The 20,708-nt window shown below is 51.4% G+C and overlaps 1 protein-coding gene across 1 annotated transcript in view; it reads right to left on the bottom strand.

The window, feature by feature from the left end:
* The window catches only part of plod3 (procollagen-lysine, 2-oxoglutarate 5-dioxygenase 3), a 140,388-nt gene that overhangs the window by 39,395 nt on the left and 80,285 nt on the right, over nucleotides 1-20,708 (bottom strand). The window contains exons 4-6 of the mRNA XM_041178779.1: nucleotides 4,815-4,927; nucleotides 4,114-4,177; nucleotides 1,209-1,306 (exon numbers count right to left, since the gene is read on the bottom strand). Coding sequence (XP_041034713.1) covers nucleotides 1,209-1,306; nucleotides 4,114-4,177; nucleotides 4,815-4,927 — 275 coding nt within the window. The remainder of the gene's footprint in view (nucleotides 1-1,208; nucleotides 1,307-4,113; nucleotides 4,178-4,814; nucleotides 4,928-20,708) is intronic.

Raw genomic sequence — 20,708 nt, 5'->3', positions numbered from 1 at the left:
CCCCAGACAGAGATCACTGCTCTCCAACAATTGGCCCTGTCCCCATCAGTACTGTACTCCAGTGTTACACAGTGACAGACCTGACCCCACCAGTACTGTGCCTTAGTGTTACATAGTGACAAATCTGTCCCCACCAGTACTGTACCCCAGTGTTATAAAGTGACAGACCCATCCCCACCAGTATTGTACCCCAGTGCTTTACAGTGACAGACCTGTTCCCACCAGTACTGTACCCCAGTGTTATAAAGTGACAGACCTGTCCCCACCAGTATTGTACCCCAGTGTTATACAGTGACAGACCTGACCCCACCAGTACTGTACCCAAGTGTTATACAGCGACAGACCTGTCCCCACCAGTGCTGTAGCCAAGTGTTATACAGTGACAGACCTGTCCCCACCAGTACTGTACCCCAGTGTTATACAGTGACAGACCCGTCGCCACCAGTACTGTACCCCAGTGTTATACAATGACAGACCTGACCCCACCAGTGCTGTACCCCAGTGTTATACAGTGACAGACCTGTCCCCACCAGTACTGTACCCCAGTGTTATAAAGTGACAGACCTGTCCCCACCAGTATTGTACCCCAGTGTTATACAGTGACAGACCTGACCCCACCAGTACTGTACCCAAGTGTTATACAGTGACAGACCTGTCCCCACCAGTACTGTACCCCATTGTTATACAGTGACAGACCTGTCCCCACCAGTGCTGTAGCCCAGTGTTATACAGTGACAGACCTGTCCCCACCAGTACTGTACCCGTGTTATACAGTGACAGACCTGACCCCACCAGTACTGTACCCAAGTGTTATACAGTGACAGACCTGTCCCCACCAGTGCTGTAGCCCAGTGTTATACAGTGACAGACCTGTCCCCACCAGTGCTGTAGCCCAGTGTTATAAAGTGACAGACCTGTCCCCACCAGTATTGTACCCCAGTGTTATACAGTGACAGACCTGTCCCCACCAGTGCTGTAGCCCAGTGTTATACAGTGACAGGCCTGTCCCCACCAGTACTGTACCCCAGTGTTATACATCCCTAAGCGTGCCATCCAGGTACAATCCTGGTTTTGAAAGACAGAAGTTGGGATGATTTGCTGGGGGTTTATCACAGTTCACAAATTGTAAGTGCAACAGCTTCCCATCATCCACCATGACCCTTACCCAACCCCTCATTTGTGGCAGTGGGTGGCCTAGGGCCAGTTACCTTGGTAGGCCCGTTGCCATGGATGACCACAGGTAACGTGTCCTGGGCTATGTTGCGGACTCTGGCCTTCCCTTTCTCGAACTTCACAACGACTTCATCTGGGGGTCAGCGGGGTATAGGGTTGGTGAGAGCAGAGAGAGCCGGCAGTGAGTAACAGCACACAGCAAACAACGCATCAACTCCCAGCTCCCCAGGCATGGCGGGCGGGGGCGGGAATCGATCGGAAGAGGGAGCGGGACTTCCTTTCGACAAGGCCGAAAGACCGAACGCCTGAGATCAGCTCCCACCCGATGTAGGTTGGGGAACAAACTGGGGACCTCTTGACTCGATGTCACACCAGCAGGTGTGTATTCACACACAGTGTCGCACGGGGGGGGGGGGGGGGGGGGGGGGGGGCAGGGGTGGTATGCTAACTCTGCCAGAACAAACTACTCCCAGGCCCCGGCAAAAATATTATTTAAACGGAGAAAGACTGCAGAATGCTACGGTGCAGAGGGAACTGGGTGTCCTGGTACGTGAATTGCAAGAACTCAGCATGCAGGTACAGCAAGTGATTGGGAAGGCAAAAGGAATGTTGGCCTTTATTACAAGGGGGATGGAGCAAAAAAGTGGGCAAGTCTTTCTACAGCTGTACAGGGCATTGGTGAGACCACACCTAGGAACTTAAGACTTAGGAGCAGGAGTGGGCCATACAGCCCTTCGAGCCTGCTCCACCATTCAATAAGATCATGGCTGATCTGATTGTGATCTCAACTCCACTTTGCTGCCTGCTACCCCCCCCATAACCCTTGTCTATCAAAAAATCTGTCTAACTCAGCCTTGAATATATTCAATGGCCCAGCCTCCACTGCTCTGTGGGGAAGAGAATTCCACAGACTAATTGCGCTGAGAGGAAAAAAAATTCTCCTCGTCTCCGTCTTAAACGGTAGAGACCTCTTATTCTTAAACTGTGTCCCCTAGTTCTAGTGGAAACATCCTCCTGGAATTTGCCCTATCAGTTCACCTCAGGATCTTATATGTTGCAATAAGATCGCCTCTCACTCTTCTAAACTCCAATGGGTATAGGCCCAACTTGCTCAACCTTTCTTCATAAGATAAGCCCCTCATCCCAGGAATGAGCCGAGTGAACCTTCTCTGAACTGCTTCTAATGCAATTATACCTTTTACAAATAAGAAGACCAAAACTGTACACAGTATTCCAGATGTGGTCTCACCAAAGCCCTGTACAGCTGCAGTAAAGCTTCTCTACTTTTCTATCCCAGTCCCCTTGCACTAAATGCAAACATTCTATTTGCCTTCCTAATCACTTGCTGCATCTGCATATTAACTTCCTGATTCGTGTACCAGGACACCCAGATCCCTCTGTACCACCGAGTTCTGCAGTCTCTCTCCATTTAAATAGCATGCTGCTTTTCTATTCTTCCTGCCAAAGTGGACAAGTTCACATTTTCCCACATTATAGTCCACCTGCCAAAATTTTTCCCACTCACTTAACCTGTCTATAATCCTTTTCAGACTCTCTACCGCCCCTTGACAACTTACTTTCCTACCTACCTTGGTGTCACCGGCAAATTTAGCTGCCATACATTCAGTCCCTTCATTGAGGTTGTTTGCAAATAGTTGAGGCCCCAGCATTGATCTCTGTGGCACTCCACTTGCCAGCCTGAAAATGACTCATTTATCCCTATTCTCTGCTTCCCGTTTGCTAACTAATCCTTTATCCATGCTAATATGTTACCCCCTACACCATGTAATCTTATCTTGTGTAGTAATCTTTGATGTGGCACCTTATCGAATGCTTCCTTGAAATCTAAGTACACCACATCTACAGGTTCCCCTTTATCCATCTTACTTGTTACTTCCCTTTCAAAAAACCCACATTGGCTCTGCCTGATCACATTGTGATTTTCTAAGTTTTTTTTAAAATTTGTTCATGGAATGTGGGCATCGCTGGCTAGGCCAGCATTTATTGCCCATGCCTAATTGCCCTGTTTAGAGGGCATTTAAGAGTCAATCACATTGCTGTGGGCCAGCCATGTAGGCTGGACCAGCTGATCTCCTTCCTTATAGGACATTAGTGAACCAGATGGGTTTCTACAACAATCGGCAATGCTGCATGCATTAGAGACAGAGCCTTTCACTGTCTTTTTACCATTTTTGCACTCTCTGTCCCTTCCTGCCGCACTCTGGTTATCATTAACCAAATCGCCACCCTGCTCTACTCCACACCACACTATTGTGTCCAGTTTTGGTCACCTTACTTAAGGAGGGATCTACTTGCATTGGAGGCAGTTCAGCGAAGGTTCATTAGACTGATTCCTGGGACAAAGGGGGTTTGTCTTATGAGGAAAGGTTGAGCAGGGTGGGCCTATACCCATTGGGAGTTTAGAAGAACGAAAGGTGATCTTATCGAAACATATAAGATCTTGAGGGGGCTGTGAGAATGTTTCCCTGTGTGGGGGAGTCTAGAACGAGGGGGCGCAGTTTCAAAATAAGGGGTCTCCCATTTAAGATGGAGATGAGGAGGAATTTCTTCTCTCCGAGGGTCATTAGTGTTTGGAATTCTCTTTCCCGGAGACCAGTGGAGGCTGGGTCATTGAGTATATTCAAGGCTGAGTTAGATTTTTGATAGGCAAGGGAGTCAAGGGTTATGGGGGGTTAGACAGGAAAGTAGAGTTGAGGCACAACCAGGTCAGCCATGATCTTATCGAATGGCGGAGCAGGCTAAAAGGGGCTGAGTGGCCTACTCCTACTCCTGTTTCTTATGTACTTATGTGCAAAGCTTTCCGGCATTCAGTCACAAGAAAGAGGAATTCAATTTAAAATGGGGGAGTGGGCACCACGCAGCAAGGGCTGGCGGGAGAGTGGGGGGAGGGGAGGGACAGTGGAAGCTTTGAGAGATTACCTAAAGCACCGTTGAGGTTTTGGAAGATTGCTGATTGGTGATCAAGAGTCATCTTGTACTTTTCCTGAAGGAAAAAAAGATCAACATTTCAGACTCTTTGACCCTGCACAACCCCACCCCCGCCACTGACAGTTTTCAGCCATTTCCACCATCCCCTCAACCCCCACCCCAGATCTTCACTCACGCACTTGGGGACTCACTCCCCAGGGGGAACCAACACGAACTGGCCACATCTCTCAGCGATGTCCCCGGGATGCCCCAATCAGGCACTTCTTTTGTGAAGCGACGAGGTTGTAATGTGGGAAATGTGGACAGCAAGATCCCACAAAGGGCCAGGCGAGGATCACCTGAACGACTGATTTTTTAAAATAAAATGCAGATGATGTTGCGTGAGGGATAAATGTTCCCCCCACCTCACCGCCCCACCTCCCTCCCTCGAAGTCGTGGCAGCGGGATCTTTCACACCCACTCGAGAGGGCAGACTGGGACCTCGGTTTAAAGCCTCCTCCTGAAGCTTTGGCATTGCGTTCAAAGTATGTTCACCGTCGATCTCAAATTAGGAACGTCAGAGGCCGCTGGGGTAGGGGGAACCTTCTGGAAGTCCTGTCGCTCAGGTGATTTTTTTTTCTGTGGGTTCTGTGGAGAGACAGTAGGAAAGCAGAACATTTCTTCTTTGGCCTGGTGCAAATAATCCGACTCACCCTGAGAACGGGGTTGAGGTAAATCTTGGTGTAGAAGAGCTGATCGTCATCATCGTCCTTGAACTTCCACTGTTGGACAATGTCATTGATAACTGGAGCAAAACCAATGAAACCTGTGGCAGAAACAAAAAGCATTGTGGTTAAAGAGGGAAAGTGGGGCGGAGAGGGTGAATTCAGATCCTCTTGGGATTCACTAAGAACCCCCACACTCAGGCAGTCTCACACGCACTCACACAAAGACACACACATACATACACACGTAGACACACACATAGACCCTCACACACACAGACACATACACACAGTCACACACACACACAAAAAAAGTCTCTCACACACACACACACACACACACACACACACACAGTCACACACAAACAGACAGCACACACATACACACACACATACACAGTCACACACAGACAGCACACACACACACACACACACACACACACACACACACACACACACACACGTACACAGTCACAGACAGCACACACACACACACACACACATACACAGGCACACACAGACAGCACACACACACACACACACACACACACACACACACACACACACACACACACACACACACACACACAAACACACACACATAGACACACACATAGACACACACACAGACACTGTTATGACCAGTCCCCAGGCCTGGTCCCCCAATTTGTTAACTTGCTGAACGAAACTCCAATTTTGTTACGCTCCCAGGTGAGGAGGGATGAACTGGCTCCTTTTCTTTATTCAACCCCCACCCCCACCCCCCACCACCCCCCGCGGTTGGTCGCAACAAGGTTAATTTAAAAAGGATCCCTTCTCCCGTGGATACATTTTCCCAGTCTAAATGTATTTATTCTTTATAAGGAGCCAATTTAACCAGACTTTCTAGGGTCAAAAAGAGTAGGTTTATTAGTTACTAAAACCTGAGAAAAAATAATAAAAACAAGACACACATACACACGGATCAGAAATGAGAAGTTAGGAGTCCAAATAAAAGTTTTAAAAATATATGAATCAGTCTTTGGCTTGTCTGTGATGCATAGATGTGGTACGTTGTGGTCGTTAAGTTGGGTGATTCCGGTAGAGCTGACTTTGGCAGTTTCGCAGTTGGCTTAAAGACACTTGGTTCTGCAGGGTAGCTGAAGAGGCCGTCCTATTTCCTTTTTGATTGTGGCTTCTGCTGAGCTTTGCCTCCAGCAACAGAGATAGGGGGAGACAGAGACCTCCCCTGCAACTGCAGGGGTGACTAGTTGGTGGTTCTCTTGTGCTGTCACACACACAGCACACCAGCACACCCTGCATTGCTCTGCGGCTAGCTTTTTAACCCATTTTCCCTATGTATTCCATGAGGGAAAATAGTCATCTTGCATCCATATCAGAACTATTTACACATTCTGAGATATAAATCAACAGGAGATGGATTTTTGGGTGACTGCTGAGATGTGCAAATCAGTCTTTTGTCTTTGCAATCACAGGAGATTAAAATTCAGTCTTTTGCATCTTTCGTATCTCCCTTTCCAGTGGCTCTGCTTGAAGAGGACCATGACACCTTTTCAGGCGCAAGATTCCATGTTCTCTCAGGACAGTTCTGCCAGTATAATCCACATAAGAATTTTCCAGAAAGTGGTCACTTTATATTATCAGCCATCTTTTGCTCAGTGTCCTTGCTTATATTTCTTTAAAAACACATCTTCCTTTAAAAGTTCAGATTGCCTTTAAGTAATTTGTGCCAATAATCGGCTTTTCGTGACAACACAGAGTAACACACACATACAAAGATTCACACACACAGAAACGCACCCACAAAGACACACACACACACATAAAGACACACACACACAGAAACGCACACACACAGAAACGCACACACACAGAAACGCACACACACACACATAAAGACACACACACAGAAACGCACACAGAAACACACACAGAAACACACACACACACACATACATACACACACATAAAGACACACACACACAGAAACGCACACACAAAGTCACGCACACACACACACACACACATACACACACATAAAGACACACACACACAGAAACGCACACACAGAAACACACACACACACACATATAGACACACACACACAGAAACGCACACACAGAAACACACACATACACACAATAAAGACACACACACAAACGCACACACAGAAACACATACATACACACACATAAAGATACACACACATAGAAACGCACACACAGAAACACACACACACAGACATACACACACAGAAAGACACCCACACACAGAAACGCACACACAAAGTCACACACACACATACACACACATAAAGACACACACACACAGAAACGCACACACAGAAACACACACATACACACAATAAAGACACACACACAAACGCACACACAGAAACACATACATACACACACATAAAGATACACACACATAGAAACGCACACACAGAAACACACACACACAGACATACACACACATAAAGACACACATGCACAGAAACGCACACACAGAAACACACACACATACATACACACACATAAAGACACACACACAGAAACACACACACACATAAAGCCACACACACAGAAAGCCACACACACAGAAACACACACACACACAAACACACACACACAGAAACACACACACACACACACACATAAAGACACACACACACAGAAACGCACACACAGAAATGCACACACAGAAATGCACACACAGAAATGCACACACACACACACACATACATACACACACAGAAAGACACACACACACAGAAACGCACACACAAAGTCACATACACACACACACACAAGGACCTAGAAGTGACCACTGCACAGTCCTTGTGGAGATGAAGTCCTGTCTTCACATTGAGGATACCCTCCATCGTGTTGTGTGGCACTACCACTGTGCTAAATGGGATAGATTTTGAACAGATCTAGCAACTCAAGACTGGGCATCCATGAGGTGCTGTGGACCATCAGCAGCAGCAGAATTGTACACGAACACAATCTGTAACCTCATGGTCCGGCATATCCCCCACTCTACCATTACCATCAAGCCAGGGGATCAACTCTGGTTCAATGAAGAGTGCAGGAGGGCATGTCAGGAGCAGCACCAAGGATACCTAAAAATGAGGTGTCAACTTGATGAAGCTATAACACAGGACTACTTGTGTGCCAAACAGCATAAGCAGCAAGTGATAGACAGAGCTAACCGATTCCACAACCAACGGGTCAGATCTAAGCTCTACAGTCCTGCCACATCCAGTCATGAATGCTGGTGGACAATTAAACAACTCATTGGAGGAGGAGGCTCCACAAATATCCCCATCCTCAATGATGGGGGAGCCCAGCACATCAGTGCAAAAGATAAGGCTGAAGCATTTGCTACAATCTTCAGCCAGAAGTGCTGAGTGGATGATCCATCTCGGCCTCCTCTGGAGGTCCCCAGCATCACAGATGCCAGTCTTCAGCCAATTTGATTCACTCCACGTGATATCAAGAAACGGCTGAAGGCACTGGATACTACAAAGGCTATGGGCCCTGACAATATTTCAGCAGTAATAGCAGTACCGAAGTCTTATACTCCAGAACTTGCTGTGCCCCAAACTCAACTACTGAACCAAATGCAGCAAGACCTGGACAATATCCAGGCTTGGGCTGACAAGTGATAAGTAAGATTCAGGCCACACAAGTGCCAGGCAATGACTATCACCAACAAGACAGAATCTAACCATCACCCCTTGATGTTCAATGGCATTACCTTCACTGAATCTCCCACTACCAACATCCTGGGGGTTACCATTGACCAGAAACTGAACTGGACCAGCCATATAAATACTGTGACTACAAGAGCAGGTCAGAGGCTAGGAATCATGTGACAAGTAACTCACCTCCTGACTCCCCAGAGCCTTTCCACCATCTACAAGGCACAAGTCAGGAATGTGACAAGTCAGGAATTACTTTTCTCAAAGGGTCGTGAATCTGTGGAATTCACTACCTCAGAGTGCAGTGGATGCCGGGATGCTGAATAAATTTAAGGAGGAGATAGACAGATTTTTAATTAATAACGGGTTGAAAGGTTATGGAGAGAGGGCAGGAAATTGGAGTTGAGGCCGAAATGAGATCAGCCATGATCGTATTGAATGGCCGGGCAGGCTCGAGGGGCTGAATTGCCTACTCCTGCTCCTTGTTCTTATGTGATGGAATACTCCCAACTTGCCTAGGTGAGTGCAGCTCCAACAACACTCAAGAAGCTTGACACCATCCAGGAAAAAGCAGCCCCACTTGATTGGCACCCCACGCACAAACATTCACTCCCTCCACCCCCAACACACAGTAGCAGCAGTGTGTGTACCATCTACAAGATGCACTGCAGGAACTCACCAAGCCTCCTTAAACAGCACCTCCCAAACCCACGACCACTACCATCTAGAAGGACAAGGGCAGCAAACACATGGAAACACCACCACCTGGAAGTTCCCTGCCAAGCCATTCACCATCCTGACTTGGAAATACATCGCCGTTCCTTCACTGTCACTTGGTCAAAGTCCTGGAACTCCCTCCCTAACGGCACTGTGGGCGTACCTACACCACATAGACTGCAGCAGCTCAAGGAGGCAGCTCACCACCACCTTCTCATGGGATGGGCAATAAATGCTGACCCACGTTCCATGATTAATTAAAAAAAACAGTCACACATACGCACACACACAAGTTTTCCTCTCTCTCAGACACACGGCCTCTCACAAGCACACAGACACACACATCTCTCACATACACGTCTCTCCCACACACATAAAAGTCTCTCTCTCTCTCACACACACACACACACAATACACGCAAAAGGTAATATGGGTCTAATAACCTATAATCCACTCAAAAGGAAAATCAGAGATTGTTAAGTGTGATATTAAACATTATCACATAATGTACACCCAGGAAACCAGACTGTAGTTGGTTGGAGGATGGCAGACAGCTGGTGTTTGGGTTACTAAAGGCCAGAAAGATCTCTTAAAGCCCTTCTTGTGCCCCGTTGCTCCAAGAGTGCAGCTAACAAGATACGTTTACTTCGACAGGCATGTATGAAGAAATGGGGATAGAATAACACGTAATGGGCTTAAAAGAAAAGCAGGAAATGATGATCTTTTGTAACGATGTTAACAGGAGAGCTTATCGGAAGTAGCATAAGTAAAAATATCCAAGACATTGAGGAGACAAAAATAGCAGGTGGTCAACTGAGTGAGTGGGCATGATGCTAGCTCTGAAATTTCTTCTCCTACAATCTCCTACTGTCTCCTGTTAACATCACTACAAAAGATCATTTCCTGCTTTTCTTTTAAGCCCATTACGTGTTATTCTATCCCCATTTCTTCATACGTGCCTGTCGAAGTAGACGTATCTTGTTAGCTGCACTCTTGGAGCGATGAGGCACAAGAAGGGCTTTAAGAGATCTTTCTGGCCTTCAGTAACCCAACCGCTGGCTGTCTGCCAACCTCCAGCAGTCTGGTTTCCTGGGTGTACATTATGTAATGGGCCAGCCCAGTGCTAGCCCCCCTTCCCCTCCTCGTCGTGACACTCTCACAACCCCCCGCCCCTCCCCCAAATCCCCACAGGTTACCTGCCTTCATTACACTTGCCGTTCACTCTGCCCCACTCCAAAAAGCAAGAGAAAATACGCCCTTCCCTGTCCCACGGATGGTTCATCCACACATTGAACTCAAAACAAAATCAAGTGGGCAAATTTCATTGCGCTCTTAAAGGGACAGGGAAATTTGGAGAGAGTCTGTCTTATTTAAGAGCTGCACCTTTTTAAAAGACAAAACGAATAACAGATGTTTATATTTCATTACATTGTGGGATAAATTTCTTGGCCTAAAACAGTTATCAACTTTAATACCAACAAGCAAATCCTTCAACAGAGGTTTTTTTCAATCTGTCTACATTACTTTAAATTAGTTCTAGTAAAACTGCCAGTCTGGCTCAATCAAGCCAGACTACTATCATCTGGAAACTCTGAACCCATCAGTGATGTCTGGATCTGTAAGGGAGCCTCTTCGGATGAGGGACTGGAGAGTGGAATTTCGAAATTTGCAGATGGCACCAAGTTAGAAGGCTCAGTAAGTTGTGTGGACGGGAGCAGGAAGGATCAGGATGAACCTTTCAGCCCATTGAACCCGTTCCAGCAAAGGCAGGTTAGGTGTGTGGGGGAAGGTGTGGGAGATGGAGATCAAGAAGGGGAAATTGTGAGATTGTCTACTTCAGATCCAGGAGCAGGAGTAGATCGTTTGGCCCTTGGAGCTTTCTCCGCCATTCTATAAGAATCATGGCTGATCTGGTTGTGGGCTGAACTCTGTTTTCCTGTCAGCACCTCCATAACCCTTGACTGTGAGGAGGAGAGAGAGAGAGAGAGAGGATGTGAGGGGGAGAGAGAGACTACAAGGAGGAGAGAGAGAGAGGATGTGAGGGGGAGAGGGAGACTGCGTACAGAAGAGAGAGAGACTGCAGGGGGAGAGAGAGAGAGAGAGAGAGAGAGAGACTGTAAGGGGGAGAGAGAGACTGTGAGGAGGAGAGAGAGACTGCGTGGGGGAGAGAGAGAGACTGAGGAGAGAGAGAGAGACTGGGGGAGAGAGAGACTGCATGGGGAAAGAGAGAAACTGTGAGGGGGAGAGAAGGACTGTGTGGGGGAGAGAGAGAGAGACTGAGGGGGAGAGAGAGAGACAGCGAGGGGGAGAGAGGGACTGCGCGGGGGGGAGAGAAACTGCAGGGGGCGAGGGAGAGACTGTGGGGGGGAGAGACTGCGAAGGGGAGAGGGAGACTGCGAGGGGAGAGAAAGTGACTGAGAGGGAGAGACTGTGGGGGAGGGAGAGAGACTGAGAGGAGAGAGAGAGACTGCGAGGGGGCGAGAGATTGAGTCTGTGGTCTGAGGAGAGAGAGAGACTGTGGGGAGAGAGACAGACACTGCGAGGGGGAGAGAGAGGGATCGCAGGGGGCACGAGGGAGACTGTGTTGGGGGAGAGACTGAGGGGAGAGACTGCGAGGGGGAGAGAGCAAGACTGCTAAGGGCAAGAAAGAGAGAGCAAGAGACTGTGGTAGACAGACTGCGAAGGAAGAGGGAGACTGCGAGGGACAGAGAGGGAGAGATACTGTGAGGGGGGAAGAAAGAGAGAGAGAGACTGCAATGGGGAGAGGGAAACAGTGAGGGAGAAAGGCTGTGAAGGTGAAGGAACAGTTGTTAACCTGTCAACAAAGGAATACTCAGCTAACTGGGAGCCAGGAAAACGTGAAGTCACTAAATGCCTTAGAAATGAATGTGTGGGGTCTCTAGCTTAAGCCTGTAAATTCAGGAACCACTGGGTGCTGGAAAAATGTAGTAAATGCTATTGCTTGGAACACTGGGTAATTAAATGGATAATTTAATCCTGAACATTTTTATTTCAGAAGAATGATTTATACTTGTGAGTGATCACATGTCAATGTGTAACACATACTGCGAATTACTTGAGGTGCATGACTGTTAAAGACAAACTTGCAACCATTTTGCACACACTAAGATCCCAAACAGTAATGAACGACTTGCATTTTTATGGTGCTTTTTTTTATGACCTTAGGACATCCCAAAGTGCTTTACGCTCAATGAAATATTTTGTAACTGTGCTCACTGCTGGGATGAAGGAAATGTAGAGGTGAATGTTCAATTAATTTAGGGGCTTCTAGGACTAGGGAGCATAATCTAAAGTTTAGAACCAGACCCTACAGGAGTGAGCTTAGCAGACACTTCTACACACAAAGGATGGCAAAGTTTGGAACGCTCTTTGCAAACACCTATTGATGCTAGATCAACTGTGCAACTTAACTCTGAGGTTAAGATCTAAGATGCTGTAAAAAGAGTAGTAACTGCCTGGTTATAAGCTTCCAGTTTTGTGCGAATGTGATGAAGGTGCGTTAGCTGTGACCTCACCAGTCCTGGGAAGGTGTCTCTGTGCCAGGTTAAATACCGTGGTGTCGAGGAAATTAATGCTGTCCCTGTGTGTTGTGCATTTAAGTTTAACGGAGGGGTGATAATTATTGAAGACGTTGTTGAATTTTTCTAACTCTGTTTCTGTGTGAGTCCGAATCACACTTATGTCGACACAAATATGGAAGGTAATGTTATTATAGACTGCGTCATGTGCCAGCGACAACGAAAAGGAGCCTCTGAAAACCAAAAAAGTAGCCCCTAAAAATCAGAAGGTGGCCCTTGAGTAAAAAAAGTACTTTGACCCCTGTCATGTGGGGAAACAACCTCTTGCACAGAGCCGCTCACTCACCCTCTCACACGCTCACTCACCCTCTCGCACACTCACTCACCCACACTCTCAGACACAGCCTCTCACTCACCCTCTCACACACTCACTCACCCTCTCGCACACTCAATCACCCACACTCTCAGACACAGCCACTCACTCATCCTCTCGCACACTCACTCACCCACCCACACTCTCACACACAGCCTCTCACCCACCCTCTCACACACAGTCGCTCACCCACCCTCTCGCACACTCACTCACCCACACTCTCACACACTCACTCACCCACACTCTCACACACAGTCGCTCACCCACCCTCTCACACACTCACTCACCCACACTCTCACACACAGTTGCTCAGCCACCCTCTCGCACACTCACTCACCCACACTCTCACACACAGTCGCTCACACACCCTCTCGCACACTCACTCACCCACACTCTCACACACAGTCGCTCACCTACCCTCTCGCACACTCACTCACCCACACTCTCACACACAGTCGCTCACCCACCCTCTCGCACACTCACTCACCCACACTCTCACACACAGTCGCTCACACACCCTCTCGCACACTCACTCACCCACACTCTCACACACAGTCGCTCACCTACCCTCTCGCACACTCACTCACCCACACTCTCACACACAGTCGCTCACCCACCCTCTCGCACACTCACTCACCCACACTCTCACACACAGTCGCTCACCCACCCTCTCACACACTCACCCACCCACACTCTCACAGTCGCTCACCCACCCTCTCGCACACTCACTCATCCACACTCTCAGACACAGCCACTCACTCATCCTCTCACACACTCACTCACCCACCCACACTCTCACACACAGCCTCTCACCCACCCTCTCACACACAGTCGCTCACCCACACTCTCACACACAGCCGCTCACTCACCCTCTCGCACACAGCCCCTCACTCACCCTCTCGCACACAGCCCCTCACTCACCCTCTCGCACACAGCCCCTCACTCACCCTCTCGCACACAGCCCCTCACTCACCCTCTCGCACACAGCCCCTCACTCACCCTCTCGCACACAGCCCCTCACTCACCCTCTCGCACACAGCCCCTCACTCACTCTCTCGCACATAGCCGCTCACTCACCCTCTCGCACACAGCCCCTCACTCACCCTCTCGCACACAGCCCCTCACTCACCCTCTCGCACACAGATGCTCACTCACTCTCTCGCACACAGCCGCTCACTCACTCTCTCGCACAAAGCCCCTCGCTCACTCTCTCGCACACAGCCCCTCACTCACTTTCCCACACACAGCCGCTCACTCACCCTCTCGCACACTCACTCACCCACACTCTCAGACACAGCCTCTCACTCACCCTCTCGCACACTCACTCATCCACACTCTCAGACACAGCCACTCACTCATCCTCTCACACACTCACTCACCCACCCACACTCTCACACACAGCCTCTCACCCACCCTCTCACACACAGTCGCTCACCCACCGTCTCACACACTCAATGACCCACACTCTCACACACAGCCGCTCACTCACTCTCTCGCACACAGCCGCTCACTCACTCTCTCGCACACAGCCGCTCACTCACTCTCTCGCACACAGCCGCTCACTCACCCTCTCGCACACAGCACCTCACTCACCCTCTCGCACACAGCCCCTCACTCACCCTCTCGCACACAGCCCCTCACTCACCCTCTCGCACACAGCCCCTCACTCACTCTCTCGCACACAGCCCCTCACTCATTCTCTCGCACACAGCCGCTCACTCACCCTTTCGCACACAGCCCCTCACTCACTCTCTCGCACACAGCCGCTCACTCACCCTCTCGCACACAGCCGCTCACTCACTCTCTTGCACACAGCCGCTCACTCACCCTCTCGCACACAGCCCCTCACTCACTCTCTCGCACACAGCCGCTCACTCACCCTCTCGCACACAGCCCCTCAATCACTCCCTCGCACACAGCCGCTCACTCACCCTCTCGCACACAGCCCCTCACTCACTCTCTCGCACACAGCCCCTCACTCACTCTCCCGCACACAGCCGCTCACTCACCCTCTCACACACTCACTCACCCACACTCTCAGACACAGCCGCTCACTCACCCTCTCGCACACAGCCGCTCACACACCCTCTCGCACTCACTCACCCTCTCGCACACAGCCGCTCACTCACCCTCTCGCACACAGCCGCTCACTCACCCCCTCGCACACAGCCGCTCATTCACTCTCTCGCACACATCCGCTCACTCACCCTCTCGCACACAGCCCCTCACTCACCCTCTCGCACACAGCCCCTCACTCACCCTTTCGCACACAGCCCCTCACTCACCCTCTCGCACACTCACTCACGCACTCTCAGACACAGCCGCTCACTCACCCTCTCGCACACTCACTCACCCACACTCTCAGACACAGCCTCTCACTCACCCTCTCGCACACTCACCCACCCTCTCGCACACTCACTCATCCACATCTCAGACACAGCCGCTCACTCACCCTCTCGCACACTCACTCACCCTCTCACACACTCACTCATCCACAATCTCAGACACAGCCTCTCACTCACCCTCTCGCACACTCACTCACCCTCTCGCACACTCACTCATCCACATCTCAGACACAGCCGCTCACTCACCCTCTCGCACACTCACTCACCCTCTCGCACACTCACTCACCCTCTCGCACACTCACTCATCCACAATCTCAGACACAGCCTCTCACTCACCCTCTCGCACACTCACTCACCCACACTCTCAGACACAGCCGCTCACTAACTCTCTCACACACTCACTCACCCTCTCGCACACTCAATCACCCACACTCTCAGACACAGCCTCTCACTCACCCTCTCGCACTCTCACTCACCCTCTCACACACTCACTTGTCCACACTCTCAGACTCAGCCTCTCACTCACCCTCTCGCACACTCACTCACCCACACTCTCAGACACAGCCTCTCACTCACCCTCTCGCACACTCACACCCTCTCGCACACTCGCTCATCCACACTCTCAGATGCAGCCTCTCACTCACCCTCTCGCACACTCACTCACCCACAATCTCAGACACAGCCTCTCACTCACCCTCTCACACACTCACTCACCCTCTCACACACTCACTCACCCTCTCACACACTCACTCACCCACACTCTCAGACACAGCCTCTCATTCATCGTCTCGCACACACACTCACCCACACTCTCAGACACAGCCACTCACCCACCCTCTCGCACACAGCCGCTCACTCACCCCCTCGCACACAGCCGCTCATTCACTCTCTCGCACACATCCGCTCACTCACCCTCTTGCACACAGCCCCTCACTCACCCTCTCGCACACAGCCCCTCACTCACCCTCACGCACACAGCCCCTCACTCACCCTCTCGCACACTCACTCACCCACACTCTCAGACACAGCCGCTCACTCACCCTCTCACACACTCACTCACCCACACTCTCAGACACAGCCTCTCGCACACTCACTCACCCTCTCGCACACTCACTCATCCACACTCTCAGACACAGCCGCTCACTCACCCTCTCGCACACTCAATCACCCACACTCTCAGACATAGCCTCTCACTCTCTCACACACTCACTCACCCTCTCGCACACTCACTAACCCACACTCTCAGACACAGCCTCTCACTCACTCTCTCGCACACTCACTCACCCTCTCGCACACTCGCTCATCCACACTCTCAAACACAGCCTCTCACTCACCCTCTCGCACACTCACTCACCCACACTCTCAGACACAGCCTCTCACTCACTCTCTCACGCACTCACTCACCCTCTCTCACACTCAGTTACCCACACTCTCAGACACAGCCTCTCACTCACCCCCTCGCACACTCACTCACCCTCTCGCACACTCGCTCATCCACACTCTCAGACACAGCCTCTCACTCACCCTCTCGCACACTCACTCACCCACACTCTCAGACACAGCCTCTCACTCACCCTCTCACACACTCACTCACCCTCTCACACACTCACCCTCTCACACACTCACTCACCCACACTCTCAGACACAGCCTCTCATTCACCGTCTCGCACACACACTCACCCACACTCCCAGACACAGCCGGTCACACACCCTCTCGCACACAGCCGCTCACTCACCCTCTCGCACACAGCCGCTCACTCACCCTCTCGCACACTCATTCAACCACACTCTCAGACACAGCCTCTCATTCACCCTCTCGCACACTCACTCACCCACACTCTCAGACACAGCCTCTCACTCACTCACCCTCTCGCACACTCACTCACCCACACTCTCAGACACAGCCTCTCACTCACCCTCTCGCACACTCACACCCTCTCGCACACTCGCTCATCCACACTCTCAGACACAGCCTCTCACTCACCCTCTCGCACACTCACTCACCCACACTCTCAGACACAGCCTCTCACTCACCCTCTCACACACTCACTCACCCTCTCACACACTCATTCACCCTCTCACACACTCATTCACCCTCTCACACACTCACTCACCCACACTCTCAGACACAGCCTCTCATTCACCGTCTCGCACACACACACCCACACTCTCAGACACAGCCACTCACCCACCCTCTCGCACACAGCCGCTCACTCACCCCCTCGCACACAGCCGCTCATTCACTCTCTCGCACACAGCCCCTCACTCACCCTCTCGCACACAGCCCCTCACTCACCCTCTCGCACACAGCCCCTCACTCACCCTCTCGCACACAGCCCCTCACTCACCCTCTCGCACACTCACTCATCCACACTCTCAGACACAGCCGCTCACTCACCCTCTCACACACTCACTCACCCTCTCGCACACTCAATCACCCACACTCTCAGACATAGCTTCTCACTCACCCTCTCGCACACTCACTCACCCACACTCTCAGACACAGCCTCTCACTCACTCTCTCACACACTCACTCACCCTCTCGCACACTCACTCACCCACACTCTCAGACAAAGCCTCTCACTCACACTCTCGCACACTCGCTCATCCACACTCTCAGACACAGCCTCTCACTCACCCTCTCGCACACTCACTCACCCACACTCTCAGACACAGCCTCTCACTCACCCTCTCACACACTCACTCACCCTCTCACACACTCACTCACCCACACTCTCAGACACAGCCTCTCATTCACCGTCTCGCACACACACTCACCCACACTCCCAGACACAGCCGGTCACTCACCCTCTCGCACACAGCCGCTCACTCACCCTCTCGCACACAGCCGCTCACTCACCCTCTCGCACACTCATTCAACCACACTCACACACAGTCGCTCACCCACCGTCTCGCACACTCACTCACCCACACTCTCACACGCAGTCGCTCACACACCCTCTCGCACACTCACTCACCCACACTCTCACACACAGTCGCTCACCCACCCTCTCGCACACTCACTCACTCACCCTCTCGCACACAGCCCCTCACTCACCCTCTCGCACACTCACTCACCCACACTCTCAGACACAGCCCCTCACTCACCCTCTCGCACACTCACACCCACACTCTCAGACACAGCCTCTCACTCACCCTCTCGCACACTCACTCAGCCTCTCGCACACTCACTCATCCACATCTCAGACACAGCCTCTCACTCATCCTCTCGCACACTCACTCACCCTCTCGCACACTCACTCACCCACACTCTCAGACACAGCCTCTCACTCACCCTCTCACACACTCATTCACCCTCTCACACACTCACTCACCCTCTCACACACTCACTCACCCACCCTCTCAGACACAGCCTCTCACTCACCCTCTCGCACACTCACACTCCCACACTCTCACACACTCACTCACCCTCTCGCACACTCAATCACCCACACTCTCAGACACAGCCTCTCACTCATCCTCTCGCACACTCACTCACCCTCTCGCACACTCACTCACCCACACTCTCAGACACAGCCTCTCACTCACTCTCTCACACACTCACTCACCCTCTCGCACACTCACTAACCCACACTCTCAGACACAGCCTCTCACTCACCCTCTCGCACACTCACTCACCCTCTCGCACACTCGCTCATCCACACTCTCAGACACAGCCTCTCACTCATCCTCTCGCACACTCACTCACCCACACTCTCAGACACAGCCTCTCACTCACCCTCTCACACACTCATTCACCCTCTCACACACTCACACACCCTCTCACACACTCACTCACCCACCCTCTCAGACACAGCCTCTCACTCACCCTCTCACACACTCACTCACCCACACTCTCAGACACAGCCTCTCACTCACCCTCTCACACACTCATTCACCCTCTCACACACTCACTCACCCTCTCACACACTCACTCACCCACCCTCTCAGACACAGCCTCTCATTCACCGTCTCGCACACACACTCACCCACACTCTCAGACACAGCCACTCACCCACCCTCTCGCACACAGCCGCTCACTCACCCCCTCGCATACAGCCGCTCATTCACTCTCTCGCACGCATCCGCTCACTCACCCTCTCGCACACAGCCCCTCACTCACCCTCTCGCATACAGCCTCTCACTCACCCTCTCGCACACAGCCCCTCACTCACCCTCTCGCACACTCACTCACCCACACTCTCAGACACAGCCGCTCACTCACCCTCTCGCACACTCACTCACCCACACTCTCAGACACAGCCTCTCACTCACCCTCTCGCACACTCACGCACCGTCTCGCACACTCACTCATCCACACTCTCAGACACAGCCGCTCACTCACCCTCGCACACACTCACTCACCCTCTCGCACACTCAATCACCCACACTCTCAGAACAGCCTCTCACTCACCCTCTCGCACACACTCACCCTCTCACACACTCACTTGTCCACACTCTCAGACTCAGCCTCTCACTCACCCTCTCACACACTCACTCACCCACACTCTCAGACACAGCCTCTCGCACACTCACTCACCCTCTCGCACACTCACTCATCCACACTCTCAGACACAGCCGCTCACTCACTCTCTCACACACTCACTCAACCTCTCGCACACTCAATCACCCACACTCTCAGACATAGCCTCTCACTCACCCTCTCGCACACTCACTCACCCACACTCTCAGACACAGCCTCTCACTCACTCTCTCACACACTCACTCACCCTCTCGCACACTCAATCACCCACACTCTCAGAACAGCCTCTCACTCACCCTCTCGCACACACTCACCCTCTCACACACTCACTTGTCCACACTCTCAGACTCAGCCTCTCACTCACCCTCTCGCACACTCACTCACCCACACTCTCAGACACAGCCTCTCACTCACTCTCTCACACACTCACTCACCCTCTCACACACTCACTCACCCACACTCTCAGACACAGCCTCTCACTCACCCTCTCACACACTCACTCACCCTCTCACACACTCACTCACCCTCTCACACACTCACTCACCCACACTCTCAGACACAGCCTCTCATTCACCGTCTCGCACACACACACCCACACTCTCAGACACAGCCGCTCACTCACCCTCTCACACACTCACTCACCCACACTCTCAGACACAGCCTCTCACTCACCCTCTCGCACACTCACTCACCCACACTCTCAGACATAGCCTCTCACT

The sequence above is a fragment of the Carcharodon carcharias genome, chromosome 33 (genome assembly GCF_017639515.1).
Source record: "Carcharodon carcharias isolate sCarCar2 chromosome 33, sCarCar2.pri, whole genome shotgun sequence".
NCBI lineage: Eukaryota > Metazoa > Chordata > Chondrichthyes > Lamniformes > Lamnidae > Carcharodon > Carcharodon carcharias.
Note: the sequence above shows the minus strand (reverse complement) of the source record. Positions and strands in the feature narration are given on the sequence as shown.